This window comes from Sorex araneus, chromosome 4, assembly GCF_027595985.1.
Source record: "Sorex araneus isolate mSorAra2 chromosome 4, mSorAra2.pri, whole genome shotgun sequence".
Lineage (NCBI taxonomy): Eukaryota > Metazoa > Chordata > Mammalia > Eulipotyphla > Soricidae > Sorex > Sorex araneus.
The window spans coordinates 104,136,666-104,162,551 of record NC_073305.1 but is presented as its reverse complement, the minus strand read 5'-3'; the positions used below and the strand labels follow the sequence as shown (position 1 = coordinate 104,162,551).

The 25,886-nt window shown below is 39.1% G+C and overlaps 1 protein-coding gene across 2 annotated transcripts in view; it reads right to left on the bottom strand.

Annotated features, from left to right (window-relative positions):
* Nucleotides 1–25,886, bottom strand: part of MYO6 (myosin VI) — a 151,185-nt gene that overhangs the window by 85,490 nt on the left and 39,809 nt on the right. For both annotated transcript variants that reach the window (XM_055134700.1, XM_055134699.1), the window contains exons 2-4: nucleotides 7,040–7,183; nucleotides 2,579–2,648; nucleotides 104–177 (exon numbers count right to left, since the gene is read on the bottom strand). In XM_055134700.1, the coding sequence (XP_054990675.1) occupies nucleotides 104–177; nucleotides 2,579–2,648; nucleotides 7,040–7,156 (261 nt within the window). In that variant the 5' untranslated portion in view covers nucleotides 7,157–7,183. The remainder of the gene's footprint in view (nucleotides 1–103; nucleotides 178–2,578; nucleotides 2,649–7,039; nucleotides 7,184–25,886) is intronic.

Below are 25,886 nucleotides of genomic sequence, written 5' to 3'. Positions count from 1 at the left end.
CTCTACTTATGGGTATCATGGGAGATGTGTGCTGCAAGTAGATAAAGGACCAAACATGATGGCCTCTCCCCACAAAATCTTAAACCACAAGTAAAATACTTACATAAATTCTGTCTTTACTGTATCGAACTTTAACATTATGGAGGAGTGTGGCTTCATTTAAATACATGAGTGAACCTGAGAAATAGATTTGTAAATCATTAGATACTTGAAGGGAAAAAAATTGCCATTATCTTAGCCAGATTTATTTTGACCCAAGCTAAAATTCACTTGTCATATCCGACTGAATTATATGTGAACCCAAATGCTGATTTTAAATTACCTACTTACATATGTCTTACAGTATTATTATTGCGGGGGGAGGAGAATTGGGGCCATATCTGGAAGTGCCTGAGGCTACTTCCAGCTCTGTACTTGAGGTTCACTCACAGGGATTCAGGATGACCATGCAGTGCTGGGGATTGAACTGAGATGGAATGTATGCAAGGCAAGCACCTCTACTCATATCTCTTTCTCTGTTCCCTTTATAGGAGTATTTTAAAACAATAAATTTCCAACTGATGAGTATCAGGTGAAAATGCGTTAATGAAAACTTGGATGAAAAGCTGAGCAACTCAAGTAAAGGGATATGCAATAGTAGGCAGTACTGATTTTAATAAACTATGAAACAAAAGTGATGACGCCAATCCTGTCTGGAGATCAGAACATGAACATGTTCAGTTTACAGAACGTGAAAGGATACATTTTAGAAGGAGAAGGGACCAACAGTGCCCTGCACCAGCACCCCAGTTTACTAATACAACAAATGAAGAATTGTAGAAAACTGCCAGGAACCAATGCCTGGGAACGGCCAGAAAGCTATGCCTGGGAACCAATATGTCAGTACAAACTGACCTGTATCTAAGGAACAGCCGCGTCTTGGGAAAGGTTGCAGAACAATGCCCAGGGAAACTGCCATCAGGGCCCACACCCAATTTCGTGAAACGTTTGCATTCTTTGCTATTCTCCCATTCTGCCCACTTCCTCATATAATCAATTATAAAAGACTAGCTTAGGAGAAATAAAATTGGAGCTTGCTCCCATTCTTGTGTCTGTCTGTGTCTGCCTCTTTCTTCTTGTGTCTGTCTCCTTTTCACTTGCGCACCCTCTCCCCCGGCTACCCACGTTGACCAAGTCCTGTGGGATGGGACAGAAAACAATGCAAATGTAGAAAACAGGGTTGTGATTCAGTGGCAAAGCATCTACCTAGTAGACTTGAAGCCAGAGCTTGATCCCTGTCACTGCCCCACCTCTGGAGAGTTATCCTTGGAGCCTCAGGATACAAACTATGTGCAATCCTAGAATGCTAAGAACTGTGCGATCCAGGCACACACTGCAGGCAAATCTGTGTGAACATCACAATGTAAAATGTGCAACCCCCACGGCACACTGCAACAAAGGGACCACCTCTAGTAGAATTGCAGCCAAAGTGTGTGGGAACACAACTAAAGACTGTCTCTCCCCACCACCAAAAAACACTGCAAACAAGTGTGCAAAAATCTCAACTGAGTATGTGACCCCCATCAGCGCAATGACAAAAAATGGAGAACAAAATGCCTTAATCTAGGATATGCAGCTTATTAACAGCAGAATGAGGAAAAATATTACTCAATGTGTATTACCTTTGAAAAATATATTTGTAAATTTATGTAACATCTTCTTTATACTTACTCACTATACAACATATGTAAGTGTAATACTGTTATTTTAGAGAAGAGGAATGTATTTTATTTTATTTTATTTTTATTTTTTTTTTTTGCTTTTTGGGTCACACCCAGCGATGCTCAGGGGTTACTCCTGGCTTTGCACTCAGGAATTACTCCTGGCAGTGCTTGGGGGACCATATGGGATGCCGGGGATCGAACCCGGGTCGGCCGCGTGCAAGGCAAACGCCCTACCCGCTGTGCTATCGCTCCGGCCCCGAGGAATGTATTTTAGTCATATATGAGACAACCCCCTACACCCAGTCCCCACAATCCCCGAAAAAAAAAGCTGAATGTCATTTGGCAGATTACAATGGTATAATGACAAACCTTTGACAAAAAAACGTTGAAGAAATGGAATCACTTCAGCTGGCAAACCTACATCCTACACTCAATGACCAATTCTAGGTTAATGTCATTTTAGAAAACATATTCAAGTCAGGATGGGCTAATATATGCTAAGGATAGTTAATATCCACACAATTAATATTACTTCCATCAAGGAGTAGCAAATATAATGCCTGGAAGAGGCAAATAAATCACAATAAGACCAAGAAAATTAAAAGAATGGTCAAGCACATCAAGAAGGGAAAAAAACATAATATTAATTTTTGTGTTTCGAAATATTAATTATGTAATGACTAAACATACTTAAGAGTCATTTTATATTTAACCACATATAGATACATAAAGTTCCAAATTATTTAATACTAATTTAATAATTATTTTTTAAAAAAATAGTTTCTACTCTTAAAATATTTTGCATTTGTCATAATATACTTTTTTTTTAATAAAAGCTTTCTTGTGCTGAGAAGTAATTCTTCACTGGTACTTACAGTTATCTTCCACATCCTTTTTACTGTCCTCTTCTGCAGGGAACACTTGGTTTATGAGAGCCAAAAATGTCTAACAAACAAAACAAAAGCTCATGAAATCAGAGAATTATGAACAGTCATACAGATCAATTTACTCATCCATTGTTTTATGCATTTAACTTCTTATTATTTAAAAGTTAATAATCCCCAGACTATGAATTATTGAGGCACAAGAAAAGTATCTGCAATTCTCAAAGCTGCTTTGAACCATCACCCCGTTGATCGTTGAATTTCTCAAGTGGTCTCAGTAACGTCTCATTTTGTCCTAACCCTGAGATTTTAGAAGCCTCTCTTTATTCGTCCTTTCCAATGGTACCACATTGAAGGCTCTTTCAGGGTCAGGGGAATGAGACCCATCATTGTTACTGGTTTTGGGATATGAATATGACACGGGGAGTTTGCGAGGTTCTCCCATGTGGGCTGAAAAATCCTAGTAGCTTGCCAGGCTCTCCCCGAGGGAGAACTAGGCTATAAGCTTCCGGGAGCTTGGTTTTACAGTCTCTGGATGTTGGCCATTGGTGGGATTACATGAACCAAAGCAGTTATTATTTTTTGAACCATAATAGTTGTTATTGTAACTTAAATATTATTAAGACCCCAACCAAAGAATGAAAAGGTAATGAAAAGGGAACGATTAAAAGGAATTTCTGAAAACTGAAATTTAAAGAAAAAAATATTTTTGTGGGATCTGAGAGTTTAACTGGTAGGAGCACATTATTTGCCCAGGTTTGATCCCTGGCACCTTATGGTCCCCTGAGATCTACCATCAGATGTGGCCAAAAACACAGAAGCAAAATAAAATTTTAAAAAACTGACCACCATGCCTCTGGCCAGACTCCACCACCTCACAACTGCTCCACAGAGATGCTAACCTGCCAAACATTTCAGGTAGACTGGGTTTTTGTTTTGTTTTGTTTTGTTTTGTTTTGTTTGTAGCTCAAAACACTGGGTCTTCTTAGAGTCAGGATGGATGATTTCCTCCCATCTCCCCATACTTCCTGAAGTCCCGGCAGCCACACCCACACCCCACCACCACCACCACCATGTAAGCTCAACTACTGGCCCTGTTCCAGAGACCCATAAGTAAATCTCGAAAGAGATCAACTAGGGGGCTGGAGCGATAGCACAGCGGCTAGGGCATTTGCCTTGCATGCAGCCGAGCCGGGTTCGATTCCCAGCATCCCATATGGTCCCCTGAGCAATGCCAGGAGTTAATTCCTGAGTGCATGAGCCAGGAGTGACCCCTGTGCATCGCCAGGTGTGACCCAAAGAGAAAGAAAAAAAAAAAAAGAAAGAAAGAGATCAACTAGATGAAAAATTTCTCAGGTACCCAGTCCAAGCTGAGATCTCTGGAATCTACTCAGGAAGGAGGAGGGGCAAGTTCCCATCCTACCGAAGCCTCTCACCAGCTGCACTCACATACCTGCCAAGATACCTCTAACCAGACTGCCCAGTTAAATATTCTGGATTTCCTGGAGCCACATCTCCAAATTCTACAACACTAACATCGAAGCAGGACTACACCAGATTGGATGGTAATGTAATATAAAAGCCAACTAGTCTCAACAAAACATTTAACACCGAAAGCTTGACTTTTAGCATCATCTAGTAAACCCTCAATGATTTAATAATCCCATGGTGAGATAAAACTGTCACTGTCATCCATTGCTCATCGATTTGTTCAAGCGGGCACCAGTAACATCTCTCATTAAGAGACTTATTGTTACTGTTCTTGGATATCCACATATTTCACAAATTTCTTTAACTGAAAAACGTTTTTTGATCACTCCTTTAGCCATTTAGAGGTAACAGCAATATAAAATCAATTACTATGGCCCTGCTACGGGGAAGGCTTGAGGGGTAGTTGGGAAAATGAAAACAATGGTGGAGGGACGAGAACAGTGATGGTGGGACTGGTCTTAAAATATTGATTGCCTATAACAAATCATCATAAGCAACTTACTAAACCATGGTGTTTAATTAAAAAGGTGGGGATTTTTTTTAAAAAAAACTTTGAGGGTGGGCCAGGGATATAGTACAGGGCAAGGCACTTGCCTTGCATGTAGCCAAACCAGGAACAACCCCTAGTACCCTATCAGGTCACCTCTTCTACCACGTAATCTCTGAGAACAGAGACAGGAATAAGCCCTGAGCACCATCGGTGGGTGTGGTTCAAAAACTAACAAATTTTGTACCTAAAAAAGCTACTTTTATCAAACTTCTGAAAGATCCATATAAATTTCAAAGCCCCACAATTTGAATTTCAAGTGCTTTATTATTCTATACATATAACTGAAACTGAGATAGTTGAAAGCACATAAAAGTATTAAAATATAAAAATGATCATATACAAATAAATCAATTTTTCTTCTATTCTTGAACTGAATGAACTATTTTGTTATCTGCAGACTTAACAGAAAATGCTTAAGAAATCCTTCAGGGTCTGTTTGTTTAATTTTTAGTAAATCTGTTTTTGTTTTGTCATTCTGATTTAATGTGCTTATAAAATATATATGTGTACACACACACACACACACACACACACACACACACATATAGTAAAAGACTGACAGAACTAAAACCTCCAAAGATGCTACTCTGGCATTTTGATTATTTTGAATCAAAAGGCACTTGAGAAACAGCAGAAGCAAGGGATTACTTTTACCCCGATCTTTCAGTCCCAAATGTCAGAGAGAAACCTCCCATGTGAAAAATGCCTGCCCCATGCCAGGAGGAAGGAAGATCTTATCGCTAGAGAAGGGGAAATGAGGCAGAGAGAAATCTGTACAAACAGACCTTGCTAAAATGACCCTATACTCCTAATCACTTTTCTATAGTTTACTGCTTCTAACTCACTCATTTGCTATATCAATGCTTCACAACTCACTTCTTTTTGCTGTTGTTTGGTTTTTTGCTTTTTGTATGGGTTTTCTGGGGTTTGAGTTTTGGTTTTGGTTTTTGGGTCATGCCCAGGAGTGCTCAGGGGTTACTCCTTTCTTTGCACTCAGGAATCAGTCCTGGAGGGCTTGAGAGATGATATGGGGTACTGGGAACTGAACCCAGGTTGGCTGATGCAAGGCAAGCATCTTACCCGCTGTACTATCTCTGGCCCCTTTCACAATTCATTTTTTTGTCTAAAGTATAAAAAAGTATATTCCCCTTCACTCAGTCCTTTGAGTCATCATTCTCTTCAGGAGACTCATGTGTATGGATGGACAAAGACTGTTAATAACTTAATTTTATGCTTTTATACTATTAATTTATCTTCTGTTTAATTGTTATGCCCAGTTAGAGACTTGTACTTTCTCATACAGAAAAATATTTCCTCCCCTACAATTTCAAATACATAAAAATAATTAAGTATTTTTTTAATTTTTTCTTTTTTTTTGGTTTGTTTTTAATTTTTTTTAAAGTTTTTCATTTTTTAAGCATGTCCTGCACTGTAAGTACAAATTGGTACTTGATAATAAGAGGAAAATCTAAACACTTTTATCTTTTCTTTCCTGAGGGTAACTTTAATTGGCCTCCACCAACATGGCACATTATATATTATATATTTAGATTACTAGGTTGTTTACCATAACAAGACTAGTTTTCTCTGTGAAAAGACCTCAAGAGAGATCCACCTTGTTTTTCTAAGGTTCCCAAAAGGATGGCAGTCATATGGCCTTAGTTATCCATGTATCAGCAGAATATAAATTATTCATGAACATTCAGAGTCTAAAGTAAACAGAAATGACCTCAACAAATTTTAGTCACAAGACTTGTTTAACAGAAATATTTCTTTAGCTGAAAGTTGTGAAGCTTACCACAAAGAAACAGACTTAAAACTTACATTGTAAAATAATGTTTAATCTATATGTGGGCATAAAACAAAACAGATAACATGTATACAAAATTAAAGTGTACTTTCTGGTTTAAAAACTATTGATACAACAAAAAATATTAATTACAGGAATACTGAATACCATTCTTAATAAAAATATTTTTTTACTGACCCCATGCTAATACATATGAATTAAAAACTTTTTAAATGGAATTATCAGGAAGATAAATCAAAGAGGCATAATTTGCTAACATAATTCTACTCTTCAGATTTTTACTTTGTAACCTGTTGACTACAATGTAACTACATTAACAACTTCGGTAGCAGAAATTTTAAAATGTTATTATACGCATTTCATCATACAGCTATTTCCCAAAAATATAACACAAAAGACAAACAAATTCATGAGTAATCAGAGGATATCATTATTTCCCTAGGCTATGTACTTCTGAATTAATCCAATCGCAGTAGAAAACCAAAATCCATTTACTAGAATATTATCTTCCAGTATACTGTTCTAAGAATATCCACCCCATTAAGGAAGAAGACAGTTAACAGAAAGAAGTAAGACTATTTCATCTTTCTGGGAAACTCACCTTGCCTTTTTGGTCCAAAGGTTCAATTGTTAAGCTATCAGGGCCAATATCCACAATATTGCCCATCTGAAATCCATCAGTAGGGTGTGGTGCCCAAACGGGCTTTCCATCCTCCATTTTTCAAATGAGGTTATCCACTATTTCCTGTGTCAAAGAGAAATTTTAAAAAAGCAACATGAGTAACTCTGGAAGTAAAAACAACATCCTTTTACAGAGTCAACAGCACAGAGCAGCTCTTAAAAACTTATCTACCCCTGCCGCAGGTAATCCTCACTCAACCTCCGTGTTGCAGGCTGCTCCCACCTTTATCTACCTCTATCTAGATAAGGAAGCAGCAGAGCTGTTTCACCCTGAGCTAATACCTGCTGTCAAATGCCTTCCTTCAGCTGTGATTGCACAGATTATGCTTTGAGCAACCAGAAAAACAAATGGTGATTTTTTTTTTTAACCTGTTGCCTGTGTGTAATTTATACGAGCACTTCCTTTTAGTTCCTCAAGTACTCTGGATTGCGCAATAAAATGAAAGCCAGCCTTAAGGACTTTGACATAAGAATACCAGCACCTTGGTGGTGGGCCTGCTGTGGTAACACAGTACCCCTAAAGCATATAAACATTTACACACTTGAAAACCAAAGTCACCCCAATAAAGTTTAGAACAGCAATAACAATTACAAGTCATACTAGGAATGAATAATAAATCTCTCCACGCTTAAGGGTTATAAGTAAGATAAGGGAATTACTTTCTCAGGAATAGTACTCTTTTTGAAGGAGGGGGGCACACCTGGCAGTGCTCCGGGGCTACTCTTGGCTCTGCCCTCAGGAACCACACTCCTGGCAGTGCTCAGATGGTCATATGGGATGCTGGGATTGAACCCAGGTCAGCCACATGCAAGGCAAGAGTCCGACCCACTGTATTATCTCTCCCGTCCCATTTGGTACATTATTCTTGAAATCTGAATCAACAGGGATGCCCCACCCAAGTACTCTCAATATTTATCCTCACAATAACATTCGACATAAAACAGTTCTAGTTTCATTCAGGTAAAACCTTCATACAGTGAACTGTACAATCCTAATAATATAAAAGTCAAGAGAATTCAACATATGAATATATCTATTTCATAAGTATCCAAATCAATATACAGACTATTTTCATCACCCCAGAAAGTTCTCTCCTGCAGATTATTGCTCCATACTTATCCTCCTCTAAGGCATTAACTTTTCTGTTTTTATCATCATTATTTTTCCTTTTATTACATTATGTAAATAAAATAGCGAAGAATAAAAGCTTTGTACACATATATACAAATATATGAGTATATAAGCATACTACAATATATTTATTTTTCTTTCCGACTTTTTTTACTTAACATGTTCACCATGCAGTTGTATGTAATATTCCTCTGACTATACCACAATTTTTTACCTGCTGTCTTGCGACACACTCAAACTGTTTTAACCACCATGAATTTTAATTTTTCAAGGGTTCCCTAATTTTCAAGTGTTCTTTCATTATGGACAGTCTCGGATTTACTATTTACATTATAATTGTTTGTAACTGTCTATTACAATTACTCTCAATAGTGAGAGTAACCCAAAGGGTTTATGGGTAATTTTAGTGAACTTTGATACACGAAGAGCCAATCAGCTTGTTGAGTGGTTCCCCCATATTGTAGCTTTGGCACCTGGATGGGAGCCTATTTTCCATTCCTTATCTGCACTTAAACACGTGTTGACACTGTGCCACTGCTCGCTCTATGCAGTCCTCTGGTTTGGGAATACCTAAGAGGAGTCTCTTGATTCTATCCTCTCATTAAAGTCTGGCGTCTAGCTGATTCAAAAGCAGGAGAGAGAGGAAAGAGTGGAGAGAGAGGAGAAAACAGGGGCTCAACAGTCCTGACCTCACATACAGCTGACTCTGATGGATCCCCAGCATCACACAGTCCCCCAAGCACCACCAGGTACAGACCAGAAGACATCCATGCACCACCTGGGTGACTCGGGTCATCTCTGGCTCTGGCCCCCACAGGGTTTGAGTAGTACCCTCAGGCCCTCACACTTAACACTGACCTGCACGGCCAAGAATCTCCAGAAGGGGTCCCTGACCCTCTGGAGAACCACTTAAGAGACATCCATTCCCCCAATTAATGGAGCTAACTGGCATATTTGCAGTGTATTTGTTTAATATCTGCCGGGTTTTGATTATATGACAGGGCTTGCTTTCCCCCATCAAGCCAATGCTATTATGTTTAAGTGTAATTCTGAGGTAAGAAATTAAAGAAAGCTTCCCCCCACTGAAGTAAATCACTAACACTGCTTCAGACTGATAATACTATGCCTCTATCAGGTCTCGGTGCTTTAAGTGACACCTATGTGTGAGCGATGCCCACATTTATTTCCCAGCTCAGGACAATACTGCATTCCCAGATATTAAACCGTCTACTGAAGGGACCAGAATGATATCATAGTGGCTAGGGCACTTGCCTTGCATGCGGCCGACTGGGTTTGATCTTCGCAATTCCGTATGGTTCCCTGAGCCCACCGGGAGTGACTCCTGAATGCAGAGCAGGAGTAAGCCCTGAGCACCACCAGGTGTGCCCCCCCCCCCGGAAAAAAATTTATCTACTGGAGACCTCCTGTGAATATATATGTAATAGATGCAACATTAATATTACATTATTATCTTTTCTACAACCCTGCCTATTCTTCCTCGTAAACCATGAAGACAAAACTACCTGATCAACATTGAACTCATTCCTCAATTCTCCCTCCAAATCCACATCACTACTCATTAATCTATGAGATATGCCATTTCTTTTCTTTTCTTTTTTTTTTTTTTTTTTGGTTTTTGGGTCACACCCGGTGATGCACAGGGGTTACTCCTGGCTCTTCACTCAGGAATTACCCCTGGCGGTGCTCAGGGGACCATATGGGATGCTGGGATTAGAACCGGGGTCGGTCGCGTGCAAGGCAAACGCCCTACCTACTGTGCTATCGCTATCGCTCCAGCCCCAGATATGCCATTTCTTAATGAGTATCTCAAACCTAACTCATTTTTCTGTATCCAGTCTGTTAGTCTCATCAAAAATGATACATCTCGTTACCAGGATATCTTTAAGTTAGCTGCCTGTTTCTACTCTTGGTATTCTACACAAATTACCAGAAATCCTACCAAAAAAGACAATCTGCTGGTGTTTCTATTCCATCAGGGCACTGGATAGGGCCTGTATGTCTCTAAGGCCCAGCATTGAGACAATTCAATATTCACCAAGTGAATGGACCGTTGAGACAGCTTGGGAAGAGTGAAAGAAAATAGGAGTCTAGACTATGTTGGAAGGCATTACAACCTAGCTTGAAACTAAGCTTCACCACCATCTGACTAGCTTTTAAGCAAGTTACTTAATCTCTCTGATCGTTATCTTGATCTTGACTCATTACAGAATTGCTATGAGGATAAAATGACATAAAATTGAGAGCAACATTCTAAAGGAATCCAACAGGTGCCAGACACACTCCTCACCTTATATCTGCTCACATTCCTAGTATAAAGCTACGAGTAAATTACAAAGAAAAAAATGTTATCTTGTGATAACTCTAAAATACAAAAGAAGTGCAAATCATATCAGATAGGATCATTTACAAAAATAATGAACTGCAAAAATCACAGCAAAGCGAAACCCCCAAGGTACAAAATAAAGTGGTAAATTTTCTTAGACAATCTGAACTGCTTTTCCACTTCTGAATTATTTGCTAGAACTTCATAATTACATAATTACTACAACAATTCAAAGGTACACATCTAATGCTACTCCTGCATGTGACCCCTAAATCAGTAAAGAGTAATTTTTCCTTTTCTGTAACAGCATTAGAAAAAAGAAGAATCTTGAGATTTAATTTACTAATTTTCTAATTCTTGGAATTGGGGATTAGAGAGATAGTACCAAAGTCAAGACACTCAGCTGGCCCTTGTTTCATTCCTGGCAACTTTATATGGTCCCCCATCACTGACAGGAGTGATTTTTGAGCACATAGCCAGGTTGCAAGCTTTGAGCACCATTAGATGCTTAAAGTATCCTATGATTGGATCCTTCTTTTATTTTCAGCCTCAGAAGCTCTGAGGGAATCAATCCTTGGGTTTTTTATCTATCTGTTTCTCATTTCACCTAGTCTCAAGAATATAAAGATGGGGCTGGAGTGATAGTACAGCAAGTAGGGCACTTGCCTTGCACATGGCCATTCCTGTATTGATCTTCAGGATCCCATATGGTCCCTCAAGCACCGCCAGGAGTAATTCCTGAGTGCAGAGCTAGAGCTAGGAGTAACACCAAGTATGGCTCAAACACTCACACACACACACACACACACACACACACACACCACATATGATGACCCATTTATTAATATTCTCAAATTTAAATTCTCAGATTTAAATTCTCCTGCTGATACAGGTCTTTTCTTAAAAAAAAACATTTTTTATAAAGTTCATGATTATTCAATATTCCAACAGCAATCCCACCAACATTGCACCTTCCCACCACCATTATTTGCAATTTTCTCAACTATCTTTCAAGTCTGCCCCTTTAGAGGCCTTGAATAATTTATTTTATATTGCGTGTTACAATTCACTAAAAATGACCCAAAAATAGTTCCTTAGAAGGCATCTGAATATTGTTGTATCTCACCATGGAGCCATTAAGCCGCCCTTGCAGAAGAGATCACTAACATGCTGTTACTGGTTAAGCCTTTTGTGTTTATATTTCCTTAACCAAGATTAGTTAACTGCCTTCTACTTTACATCCCGTCCAATGTTATGTGCTACTCCTGATTTACCAGTGATATAATTTTGAGATGTTGCTCCAGGAATTCAAAAATTTTGAATATGGTAATACAGCTGGAGTTAAATTTTAACTAGATAGTGACTTTCAAGATAAGCTTATTTGGCCCATATGCAGTTCATGGGTGTAACTGCCAGGCTTCAGGAAGAACAGGGAGGTGGGAGGAGATAGCCCACCCCCCCGCTCCGTGAGGGCCTGAAGAATTCAGTCACAAAACCCACATAGCTGCGTTTTTCAACAGATTGATTTCTGGATGAGCTTCATCTGAGCAGTGAAGTCTGGATGTGAGCCTGACGGAGACTGTGGAGTGTGAAGGCTTTCTGCTGCCAGGGTTGTTTGGGTGGGTGCTGGGCTTACCCGCCCCCTTCCAGGTTGCCCCAGACCAGTCAGCCTGGCTTGGGGTCCAGAAGCATCTCTGCAACTGATACACCACTTGAATCTACAGATTATCTAATGCTTATAGCCAACTCAAAATCACCATATAGGAGACTAATAAGCCATTACAAATTCATACCCTAAAATGTCCTTTCTCCCCTTCCAGATCTGCTCCTGGTCTTGCACATGCCCAAAGCTTTGATGTCATCTGCAATTGTTCTCCCACCTCACATCTGACGATCAATCCTTCACCAAACTCAATTTATATCTTTTTTTTTTCTTTTTGGGTCACACCCCACAATGCACAATTCCTGGCTCATGCACTCAGGAATTACTCCTGGTGGTGCTCGAGGAACCATATGGGATGCTGGGAATCGAACCCAGGTCGGCCGCATGCAAGGCAAATGCCCTACCCACTGTGCTATCACCCCAGCCCCTCAGCTTATGACTTATATCTTCAAATTATATTCAGAACCCGAACAGGTCATATCCGTGTGATCACCATCTCCTTGGTCCTAGTCAACATCATGGTCACCAGAGTGAATTCAGGATAATTTCCCTGCTTCCTCGTTTGCCTTTGGAGAATCAGTTTTGAGTACAGCAGTCTACTTGATCCTGATAACAAGTTGGATCCCATCTGTGTCCCACACACTCCAAACACCTTCCATCATACTGACATAAAAGCCTTTTCCCTCCATGTCCATTGCTGTTCGGATGCTTCCACCGACTCTCTCCTTATCCCACACTACACTTGATCCATGAAGTTCCCCTTGATATTCTCTAAACTCACCAGGCAAACTTGCATATCAAGATCCTGACTTTGGGTGTTTCAGCTTCTCTGCCTGAAACATCTCAGTGTGCTCTGTATCCTATCTTGGCTGGGCCTTCATTCCATTTTTTAAGGGAAGACTTCTTTACAATACTGTCACATCCATCCAACACAAATCAACAAACCCTAATACTCTTCACTACTCTTTTGTCTAAAATACATGTGATAAACATATATTTCACTTACTTCCTTCACTGTAGGAGTTTTGTTTTTTTCACTAGTAGGAATCCAAGTACACTCAGAACAATGACAGGTACACACTTTTTTTTTTTAAATAAGGGATGTATTTGCTAAATTGGAAAATTATTTTATAGTCCTGCTACCCATAAAACAGCCAGTTTTACTGCAGAAATAAGAAACCCAAAGCACAGAAATATGACACTCTAGTTAGGCTACTCTACTCCTAGCACAGCAAATAAAACCTTCCATCGGGCTTTTGAAATACTGAAACCAGATTAAGGAGATCCACTTGTAGTACCTGAAAGTCTTAAGATGGGGACCTCAGTACTTTTCAGCAGCTCTCGGTCCTAAGTCCCCACGATTTCCTAGGGAACACCCTCTCAGGTGCATCCTTCTGAATAATGTTATGGATCTATTCACATTTGTTTGGTCTCATATCAATTCTGAATTTTCTGCGGTAAAAGTGCTGATATCCTATGTCTCATGTGACTCTAAGTATAATATAAAAGAATCCACAGAAAGGAAGGTCAGCATTCACTGCTAATCAGGTATGCCTTAACATGAAACTTCACCAGCGTTTACTGAGATGGATGGCTCAGAGGACCATAAGAAGCAAAACCTTTTGTTAACTTTTTGTTTGGTTTTCGTTTTTGAGCCATACCTAGCAGCGCTCAGGACTTACTCCTGGCTCTGCAGTCAGAAATCGATCCTGGCAGGGCCCAGAATGTGTGCAAGGCAAGGACTGTACCCAAGTACTATCTTTCCGGCCCTGCTCATAACTTTTAACTAAAGTCATGAAAGTAAATACTTAACTTCTTTAGCTACTTGAATTTTTTTAAGTGAAATAAAACCAACTTAAATCAAGTTCAACCAAGTGTTCTAGAATTTATGGGTGGAAGTCCTATAGCCACGATTTATTACTTTATACTTCCCAGCACCACCACCACCCCACAAGGATAATAATGGGCGGAGAGAGTCTATCTTTTTTTTTGCTTTACATGTAAGTTTATACTTTGCTTGCCCTATTAATTCCCAGGGCTAATACTATTGAAAGTACTTAATTTGCATTTTTCAAACGCTCATGGTATTCACTATATATACACTGCTTTTTCTAGACCCATCTCTTGTTCTTTGTCTCATTTACAAACTTATTTGTTCTTCCCCAGCCAAGGTAGTGTTCCCTTAAATTACGGTTCTAAGTGAAATAAATTCTTTCATGTGAGAACATCAAGAGATCACTTTCATTGTCTGACTTAGTCATCCAAGGAGAATTTAGGCTGTAGAGAGAGAACAATTTATGCTGGGTCTTAATGGTCCAAGGACTTTTTCTCAAAAACAAATAAAAAAACAGTATCAGTGGGGGGTTACTTTAGAAAAATGAAATAGGAAAAACAAAACTCAAACAAGTAAAATAGGGGTGTACTGAGGAGAAAAAAAAATAATTTCAGCTGAAGAAGAAACTGGAAAGCTCCATGACAGCTCTTAACTAATTATTCTGGAAGCACAGAAGAGCCATCTGATTAGATATGCACATGAGAAAGCTCTCTGTGATCTGGTAGAAGGTGCCCATGAATCCAGTACGATAGGGAAACACAACATCAGGGCAGATTCAGAAAGGATGATAAATTGGAGAAATACTAGACAGCAGGAAATAATTAGTGAATGGATAAGATAATAACAACTAAACCGGTCAACTGGATATTTCAAAGTTAAAAGAAAAAATAATTGAGGCACATAATTCCTTTTAAACAAAAGACTTACTGGTCGAGGCTGGAAGCTAGTATTGGGGTTTTAAAGGCACAGGTCTTGCATACCGGGTTCTGTGCAATAACAACATGGCCTCTCAAGCATCACCATGTGCTTTACTGGAGGCCTCAAACATCCATCAGGTGTGGCCCTGGAAGTAAGCACCAGCAGAAAGAGCCCCAGATTATCCAGGCACTGCAGGGCCCAAGCAGCACTGCCGCCTCAAGCCCTCATGCTAAACTACTGCAGAGAACAGCATGGAGGAGCCATGGGTCTCCTGAGTACCCTTTGGGACCATTCCTCCCACCCAGCCCTTTTCCCTGACCCCATGAAAAAGAAAACAAATTGCTACTACTAAAAATTTTACTGTCACATAAATTCTCTAAATATCAAATTCAGAACGGCAATCATAGTCTAAGATTATTCAGCAATTGGTTATTTCTGATTTTCACAGACTACTGAGCTGTAAATATCCGTCAAACCAGACATATTTATTAGTTGTCTTGTCATCTGCACTTGTATGTTCATTGCAGCACTGTTTACAATAGCCAGAATCTGGATAAAAAAAACCCGAGTGCCCAAGAACAGATGACTGGTTAAAAAAACTTTGGTACATATACACAATTAAATATTATGCAGCTGTTAGAAAGGATGAAGTCATGAAATTTGCATATAAGTGGATCAACATGCAGAGAGTATCGTGTTAAGTGAAATGAGTCAGAGAGGGACAGACATAGAAAGACTGCACTCATTTGTGGAATATAAAGTAACAGAATGGGAGACTTACACCCAAGAATAGTAGAGATCAGTACCAGAAGGACGGCTCCATGGTCTGGAAGCCGGTCTCACATGCTGGGGGAAAAGGCAGCTCAGATAGAGAAGGAACAACAAGTAAAAGGTGCTTGAAGGGCCCACTCGGGATGGGAGAAGCGTGCTTCAAGTATCCTACAGACCAAATGATGCCACTCAATACCTCTATTGCAAACCACACACCCACAAGGAGAGAGAGAGCAAAAGGGAAAGGCCTGCCACAGAGGCAGGGTGGGTGGAGGGGGCAGAGAGGGGGTGGTGGGAGGGAAACTGGGATCATAGTGATGAAGAATGGGCAGGGTGGAGGGATGGGAACTCAAGCATTGTACGACTGAAATGTAAGTACGAAAGTTTGCAAATCTGTAACTGTACCTCACGGTGATTCATTACAAAATAAAATAAAATTTAATAAATAAATAAATAAAAATTAGTTGTCTTGTAATATAGCATTTCGCATAAAATGTTAGATAAATGAAAATAAGTAAACAGTGTAAAATAACAGATTCTGAAAACATGAGTAAAAGCACAAAGCTCTACTCAACACTCAGCAGTGTTCTATGTGAAAGATTTTTTTTAAAAAAAACTAGAAGCAAAAATTAAATTTGTAAGTAGCCAAATAATCAAACACAATAGCCCCTGAAAAGAGAAATCTGCCATTTGTCTAACTTTCTCATTTTAATTTTTCTAACTTCCTAACTGTATTTGGAGACAAATACAATTTTTTTGTATTACTACACTTCATAAAAAGTGCTTTATGAAGCCAAAATGTTTTGTTGAGTCACTTGAGAAATTAATCTGATAACCTTTGACAAACAAAAGAACTAATCACTTTGAAACTGCAATAGTGATTATAAGATCCAAAACCACAAACACCTTCCCATCTCAAAGAGCATGACAACACCTCAGTGGAATCCAGCTAAAGGGTTAAAGGGCTTCAGTTTCCCTAAACAGAGTTTAAAAAGGAAGCAAGCTTGTTTTGTTTTGTGTTTTAAGTAGCTCTCACAAAGAAAACTCTCTCAAGTGTGCTTTGGGCAGTCTGCCTTTACTCCTAGCTGTGAATGGTTTCCTTTAATTCTGCTGCTATCCACCCACACAAAAATGCAATCCTCAAGTTTTTACAGTATCAACTTACTTATAAATTCCCTAGTCATTAAGGCCAATTGGGTCCCAAAACCTTAAACCCTAGTAGCTCAACCGCTGGGTTGCTGTTTTTACAAATCTCACCATTTCCTAGGCTTAATTATATAGTGATTATGCAACCATTAAAATTCAACTCAGCTCCAATTTAGTTTCAATTCCTAAGAGTTACCGTCCTAGAAGAGAATCTGTGAGAAGCACTGAGTGCTCTTCAGGAAGGAAGGATTTCTCCACGCTCCTAGTATGGGCCTGCCCCGAACCTGCAGTTGTTTACCTGATAACAATCTTCTCACAAGTCCCGTTCAGTCCTGATCACGTGTCATGGAGACTGTCTCTAACATTTCCATTAAAGAGACAAAAGGACACTTAAATGTATTTCTGGTATTTCTGTCAATGGAGAGAACCAACATGGGCTCCACTCCCAGCCACCCCCATCCCTCTCTCCCTCAGCTGACTGCTTTCACACTGAGAACTGCAGCAAGTGCTCACTCTGGGATTCACCTTAATCTTTTTTTTTTTTTGCTTTTTGGGTCACGCCTGGCGATGCACAGGCTTTGCACTCCTGGCTTTGCACTAAGAAATTAACCCTGGCGGTGCTCATATGGGTGCTCATATGCTCAAAGGGGACATATGGGATGCTGGGAATCAAACCTGGGTCAGCCGCATGCAAGGCAAATGCCCTACCCGCTGTGCTATCACTCCAGCCCCTCACCTTAATTCTTTCATGTCCAAAAATTTTTATGCTTAAGCAAGAGCACGTATGTGCAACTGAATATAATTTTAGGGTTTTTTTTTTTAAAAAAAAGGTTTTCTTCAAGATTGTAAAAGTATCTTATGTATTTTCAACATTCAAAACTGCCAGGTTGCTGACCATTTTACACTTCCTGTGTGTCTCTCCTTTAAGCTCCAGGCTGCAAGGATCTTATCTTAATGGATGCCCTCAGCATCTAGGATGACCCAGAAGTGTTGCAGTGCCTACATTTTCAACGCGCTACACACTCTGATAATAAATTTATCTGGAAGCATAAGTCACACGATGCTGAGAAATGTTCTAGAAAATGCTGATATTGTTTATTTTTTCTTTTTTTAGAATTTCTTTATCAATGTCTTCTGATATTTCATCCTCCTTCTGAATGTGATGTAATTGAACGATGAATCTTTATGATATCTTTTACTCCCATGTTCTACAATCTTATCCATTTATTTCTTATTCTTTCGGCAGTGCCGCAGATGGAACCATTAAAGAGTCAGGAACCAATGAACCACATTCCCAAGAACCGGGAAACACTAAGCCACATTCTCAGTTCTTTACCTCAGTACTCCAAAGAACTGGGAATGTGTCTCAGTGGTTCCTGTTTCAGTAAATCAAGGTCATGGCCTCAGAGATTTCATTCTAATGTAACTGAGAAGTACTGTAACTTTCCTGTGGGAATATTCCCACTGCCTGTATCTTTAACTTCCTCTGATGAAATTCTGTTTTCCAGGGGCTGGGAGACAGTATAGGCATGAGGGTCTGTGCAGCTGACACAGGTTCAATTCCTGGCATTGTTACATGATCACATGATCCCCTAAGCCTGCCTCAGTGCAGCCCTGGAGGTCCCCAGCACCACCAGGGTGGCCCGAGTCTCCCCAGCACCGCAGGGCCGACTCAGCATCACATCCTCAGGCTCTTGTGCTGAACTGATGACCCATTTGGCCAAGAATGCTCAGTGGGGGCCCAGGACCTCCTGGGCATCACATAGGAGACCCATCCAACCACAATTTTTTATTTTATTTTATTTAATTTATTTATTTATTTATTTATTTATTTATTTATTTATTTATTTTCAAAAAACAAGGCCATGGCAAGAGAGCTACAGTCTACTAGTCTAACTTCCTCCCACTCTAAACCTTTCAGGATTCTTCAGTTAGATTAATCCCCTTGGTTTCCTTCTGTAATAATTTACACTATAAATACCTCTACTTAACTAAATCAGGTAATATTCCAAATTTGCTGAAGTCCTCCACCTACTATTGCTCCTTTTTCTAATCTTTTTGGTCTTTCAGATTAAGACCGTTAAAAAAAAATTACTGTGGTATTACTGTAATGAAAGATCAAGATGAAAAAAAGATAAATATTCACAACAAAAACAAGGACAAACATGTCTATAGAATAAAATTATATCCATTAGTAACATCAATAATATGCAATCAAGACTCCAAGCATTAACCTATTTCCTATGTCCTAATGTTTTATTATTATAATCAATCCTTACTGTAAATATTTTAACTTAATTTTTTAAAGTTTAACATAAGATGCATTTCAGGTAAGTGAATTATATTCTCATGGATTTACATTCTTTCATTATAAAATTAGAAATGTATTCTCTGAGGGGAGAGAGGTTGAACTTCAGGGTAGTGTAAATCATTTAAGGTCTCAAAAACTTTTTAATTATTGGGGAAGAGGCAGAGAGCTAGCACAGTCATAAGGAGCTTGTCACAACAGACCTCAGTTCAGTTCCTGGCACTGCATGTCCCCTGAGAATGGCCAGGAGTGGCCCTAGAGCAGAGCTAGCAGTAGACTCTGACACTGCCTGGTGTGTCCCAAATCTACCCAATAAAATTACAAAAACATTGTTTCACAGAAATGTTCAAATAAACCTCACATATATACGAATCATGAATCATGAAATCACGTTAATCACCGATTTCTTGGACGGGCTCAGTAATCTCTCATTTTGTCCTTTCCCTGAAATCTTAGAAGTCTATCATGACTCGGCCCTCCCAAACGATGTCGCACTGGGGGCTTTTTCAGGGTCAGGGGAATGAGATCTAGCTTGTTACTGGATTTAGCATATGAATACAACACGGGAAGCTTCCCATGTTGAACAGGAAACTCTCAGAAGATTGCCCATTTCTCCCAGAGGGTGAAGTAGGCTACAAGATATCACGCAGCCACAAAGCGGCCACGTGCTTCTGAGAGCTTGCTTTTAAGTCTCTCTGTGGATGTTGGCCGTTGATGGGATTACACACACCTGGGTTCCTCTGCCGGTACTTTTCATACATGAGGCCTGTCTGCACATGTGGAGAGGGGCCTCCAGCATGGCTCTAGCTAGGTTCCAGTGGTCTTCGGCTGCCAGGAGCTCTGCTCGGGGTGAAGAGGGAAGCTGGAGCCCATCCCCTCTGAGGGTCCCCAGGAAAGACAGTCAGGTGTGCGGGCAAGAGACTCTCTGCACATATATATCTCTCTTTCACGTATATACATTAAGTTATAAAGCAAAAAAAAAAAGTATCCAAAGCTAGAAGAACCGGTACTGCTGCTTATCATTCTCATTCTTCATATACCCATCACATGGTAACAATTCCACAGAAGACATGGCATTTTTTTTATTTAAATATTTCTCAAAAGCTATAGCCTAAATGAAGGGTCTAACAGTTGGATAACAACCATGGAAAGTATATATTTATATACATAACGAAATACTACACAGTTGCAAGAAAAGATGAAATCATGCAATTTGCTGTAACGCGGCTGGAACTGGAAGGCAACATGTTAAATAAAGTAATAAGCCAGAGAATGATCTAATCTGTGGTATATAGAATAACTAGGTGAGGAAATGCATTGTAGTAAAGGAAGAATGCCAAGATCACCCTTGACCTCAGAGACTTTAGAGAGGAGAAATGAAGAAATCAAGAGGGGGCGGTGGTAAAGTAGTGAGGGATGAAGGAAGAAAAGGGAGATAATGGACGATCAAGGGTCAGGGCTTCAGTTATACTGGTGATATAGGAGAATGGTATAACAGCTATATCCGAACACAGACTCAACAACACTGAAAACAGGAGAGTAGGGGCAGGGGTGCAGGGATGGAATATGGGAACACTGGTGGAGGTAAGTTTCATACCGGTGGTGGAACTAATGCTGAAAAATTATATGCCCAAAACCCAGATATCAATATCTTTGTAAAAAAAAACAAAACATTGTTCTTTTTAAAAAAAATTATAAAAGAAAAGACATGGAAAAATATTCAGGTGTATGCAAGGAACCTCTACCACTCTAAGTTTTAGAAAAAAACAAAACAAAACTTTTTTAAACATAATAAAAAAAGTACAAGTCTGGAATCCTTATATTTATGGGGCCAATTTACCTTTTTTTAAACTTTGAGGAAAAGATTATAGAGCCTAACCTATATTATGGAGAACAATCTAATAATGTATTTTCTGAAAAAGATACTGATAACACATGTCATCACCCAGGATAATTTTCTAATATCAACAAGGAAAAATGATTTGAGACATACAGGGTTGAATCAAGCTTTGAAATAAATCAGCTTTAATACAAAACTGATTCAAATAACAATAGTATTATGTATGTACACAAGTATGCAATATTATATATTATATAATTATATAATGTGTTAATAATTGTTATATATGTACACATATATAACACTTGTTAGTTGGTAACATGTAATAGAATATACATGCGATATATACTCAGAATATTAGATTTGATTGTTTTTACAATATGACCAAGATCAGTACTACAGAGAAACACAGAATAAATAAATGCAGAGAAACGTTAGACTCACCCATAACAGAGCACAAAAAATGTAGAGAAAAAAACAAATGCAAAGTTAAATGACTCATCCATAACAGGGCGCAAAGACAAGTCTCCCTTTGTCTACCCAGTTGCTTTCGATTAAACTGTGCCAACCTCTCTCCTTTCTTTTTCTCAAATGAGCTTCTACCAGATACCACACTGGCAGAAATAATTTGCCACTAGAAAATTTTGCATTTATGTTTTTTAAAGGTGGTTTTATCCATATAATAAAATCACTATCATTGTCACTGTCATCCTGTTGCTCATCGATTTGCTCGACTGGGCACCAGTAACATCTCCATTGTAAGATTTGTTGTTACTGTTTTTGGCATATCGAATACACACAGTGAGCTTGCCAGGCTCTGCCGTGTGGGCAAAAGACCCTCGGTAGCCTGCCAGGCTCCCCGAGAGGGACGTAGGAATAGGAATCAAACCCCACATGCAAGGCAAACACTGTACCCGCTGTGCTATCGCTCCAGCCCATAATAAAATAAAACGTGATAATAAAACAACAACATGGATGCATCTGAAGACAATCCTAATGAATAAAAAAATCAATGAATATACACTAGGTAATTCCATTTATATAAAATTCTGAACAGAATTTATTTGGAAAAACAACAGATCAATGGCTACTTTAAACTGTGAGCTGAAAACATATGATATAGAAAGGTTCAAGGACAAAGTTACAAAGAAGGTTGAGGAAATATTTATGTGTCCTGGATGTGTTCATTACTTTAATACAGCAATGGTTTCTCTGGCATATACCTATACTAAAACTTATCAAACTCTACCAATTAAATGCATGCAGCTTTTATATTTGTAAGTTAACTATAAATCATACTTCTAAGAATGTCTTATATGCATTAATATAAAAACATGATGTTTGTGTTTTACTGCTTGTGTCTTTAAAAATAAAGTTGTACTGATTTATCACTGGTTTACAATGCAATAGGAACTTTAAGGAAAACAGTTCCATATCTGTGTATGTAAGCCTTAAAGTTCATGCTGCAAAAACTCAAGTGCCATTCACGGTGTCAAATGAACCTTCTCTATGCACTTCTTCCTACTCATCAAATTCTTAGTCTAATATCACTTTATATCCACTTGTTTTGTTGTTAAAAAAAAAATCAAGCACTGCAGTCTACAGTGCTGCGCATATAGCAGTCAATGTGAGCTGAAGCTCAGTGAGATAGTATAGCAGGTAGGGTGCTTGCCTTGTACACAGCCATCTGAGGTCAGATCTATGTTAGGTCACTGGCACCCCACACAGTCTCCTAAACCCCTTCAGGAATGATCCCTGAGTTCAGAGCCAGTAGTATGCGCTGAGCATAGCTGGGTCTGACCTAGCACTCCCCTCTTTATCTATCTTCAGGGCATACTCTTGGCTCTACACTTAGGGATCACTCTTGATGGGTTTGGGGGTCCATACATCATGGCAGGGATCTAACCCAGATTGCCTCATGCAATAAAAATTCCCTACCCTCTGTACTACCACTCCAGCCCAAGAAATCATTTTAAAATGCTCAGTGACACAAAAAGAAGGAAAGTCCCTGCCACTGGGGGCAAGGGTGCGGTGAGGATGGCGGGAGGGATACTGGGGACATTGCTGGTGGGAAATGTACATGGGTGGAGGGATGGGTGTTTGATCACTGTATGACTGAAACTCAATTATGAAACCTTTGTAACTATATATTACGGTGATTCAATTTTTAAACATTTTTTAATGAAAACAAAATCTTTTGCATGCCAAAAGTAGACTATAGACAGAACATGATGGCCACTCAATACCTCTATTGCAAACTATGACACCCAACAGGAGAAAGAACAAAAGGGAATGCCCTACCACAGAGGCAGGGTGGGGTGGTGGGGGTTGGGGTAGGGTGGTGGGAGGGATACTGGGAACATTGGTGGAGGAGAATGGGCACCAGTGGAAGGATGTAATCAATCACTGTATGACTGAAATACACGCATGAATGTTCATAATTCTGTAACTGTACCTCACGGGTGATCACTAATAAAAAATTAAAAAAAAAAATAAAATCTTTGAGCTTTACAACATGAAGAAAGCTTATTCTATAAAAGGGTATGTGTTATAAGCTAAAAATAATTTTTATTACAACAAAATTCATGTAATACTGACTGTGGGTGCCTGGTACTATTTTATTTTATTTTATTATTATAAACAACTTTTTATTTTTTTATTTTATTTTTTTTAATTTTTATTTTTAATTAGTGAATCACCATGAGGGTACAGTTACAGATTTATACATTTTTGTGCTCATGTTTCCCCCATACAAAGTTCGAGAACCCATCCCTTCACCAGTGCCCATTCTCCATCAACAGTAAACCCAGCGTCCCTCCCACCCTCCCCAGTCCCGTCTCCCCCCACCCCAAACTGCCACTATGGCAGGGTATTCCCTTTCGTTCTCTCTCTCTGATTAGGTGTTGTGGTTTTCAATAAAGGTGTTTAGTGGCCATTGTGTTCAGTCTCTAGTCCACATTCAGCCTGCATCCCCCTTCTCCCGCATGGCCTCCGACCGCATTTTACTTGGTGTTCCCTTCTCTCAGTTGCCCAGAATGAGAGATCAGCCTCCAAGCCATGAAGTCAACCTCCTAGTACTTATTTCTACTATTCTTGGGTGTTAGACTCCTAGTCTATTATTCTATATTCCACAGATGAGTGCAATCTTTCTATGTCTGTCTCTCTCTTTCTGACTCATTTCACTTAGCATGATACTTTCCATGCTGATCCACTTATATGCAAACTTCATGACCTCATTTTTCTAACAGCTGCATAGTATTCCATTGTATAGATGTGCCTGGTACTATTTTAAACACTTTATGTCAAATAATTTAGACCAGATACAAATTGATGAAAATGACTTCAAATAATTTTCCATTGTCAGTTTTTATATAGGCCAATTTTTATGATATACAAAGTCATGTTAAGAAAAACCTTTCATATTATTAATTACAGATACAAAATTAGTCAAATAATTATATTGTTACTATATTCATACACTTAATCCAGCGCCTTAGACCATTCGGCCGTGGTGTATTCAAAATGCCAAAAACAGTAACGATAGGTCTCATTCCCCTGACTCTGAAAGAGCCTCCAATCGTTGGGAAAGACGAGTAAGGAGAGGCTGCTAAAATCTCAGGGCTGGGAGGAATAGAGACGTTACTGGTGCCCACTCGAGTAAATCTATGAACAACAGGATGACAGTGATACAGTGACTCATCTACTTGGCAATTTAAAATATGCAATATCAACAAACTAAAATAAAATAAAATAAAATAAAATAAAATAAAATAAAATAAAATACTCCGTAAACCTCCAACTGCTTCACAAGCATTCAAACAGATCCTTACAGGGCAGCTCACTAGGGAGCTAGTTCTAATGTTCCAGGCTCTGAACTCAATCCTGCACCTCCTGTCCCAACACACATGCCCCACTAAGCCACGTTAGTGGATCCACGGGTTCCTAAGCACCACTGGGAATGGTCCCTGAAAATCAATTTGTCTATAAAAGATATTCACTGAAATGGCAATTGCACCCCTGTCAAAAAAAATAATAATAATAAGGCACGAGAAAAAGGAAACACAGAAATGGAAAGATAAAAATCTTAAAAATAAGCTAAATATCTAGTAATACAAGGAAGTTAACCAAATTATAGTCATGAGTAATTCAGCATTTGAGGAGCCAACAAACACAGGTTTGATTACTCGAAGATAGCTACTTTGAAAAGACAAGGCATTTCAAAAGTCAGGGCTTACTCCTGCCTTTTGTCGCCATGTGGGGAGGGGTGTACCACCCAGGACTGTTATTGTGAGAGGAAATGAAGTACCATCCATCTCAGTAACTCCAGCATACTAACATACTAACATGTTGAAAACTTAGACAATGAGCACTGAATACTGTGTGCAATTAATTGGTAGTCTTTTTTGTTTTCCTTTGCCAAAAGTATATAAAATAATTCTCCTCCCCAGAATCAATGGTTATTAGAACACATTTAGAATCAACAAATGCTAGTAACAGACTGAGAAGCCTTGCACAGATTTGACAAGAATAAACACAGTTTGAATCTGGTGCCCTAAAACTTGTCATCTGCATAGCAAGTGATTCCATAGACCTCAGCATCAATGGTACTTGTAGGTGGCATATAGGGTAACTTCATCCAAGTTAAAGTATACTCTGCACAGGAGGAAATAACATCGTCTTTTTTGCTTAGTTTGCTTAGTAGTAAGACAAATGCTTATTTCTACTGGTTGCTATTTACGCCATTTCCTGTGGCTCACTCCAACCATTCTCCTTTCTCCCAATCCGGCAAGTACTCCAGGCTGATGTCCTTT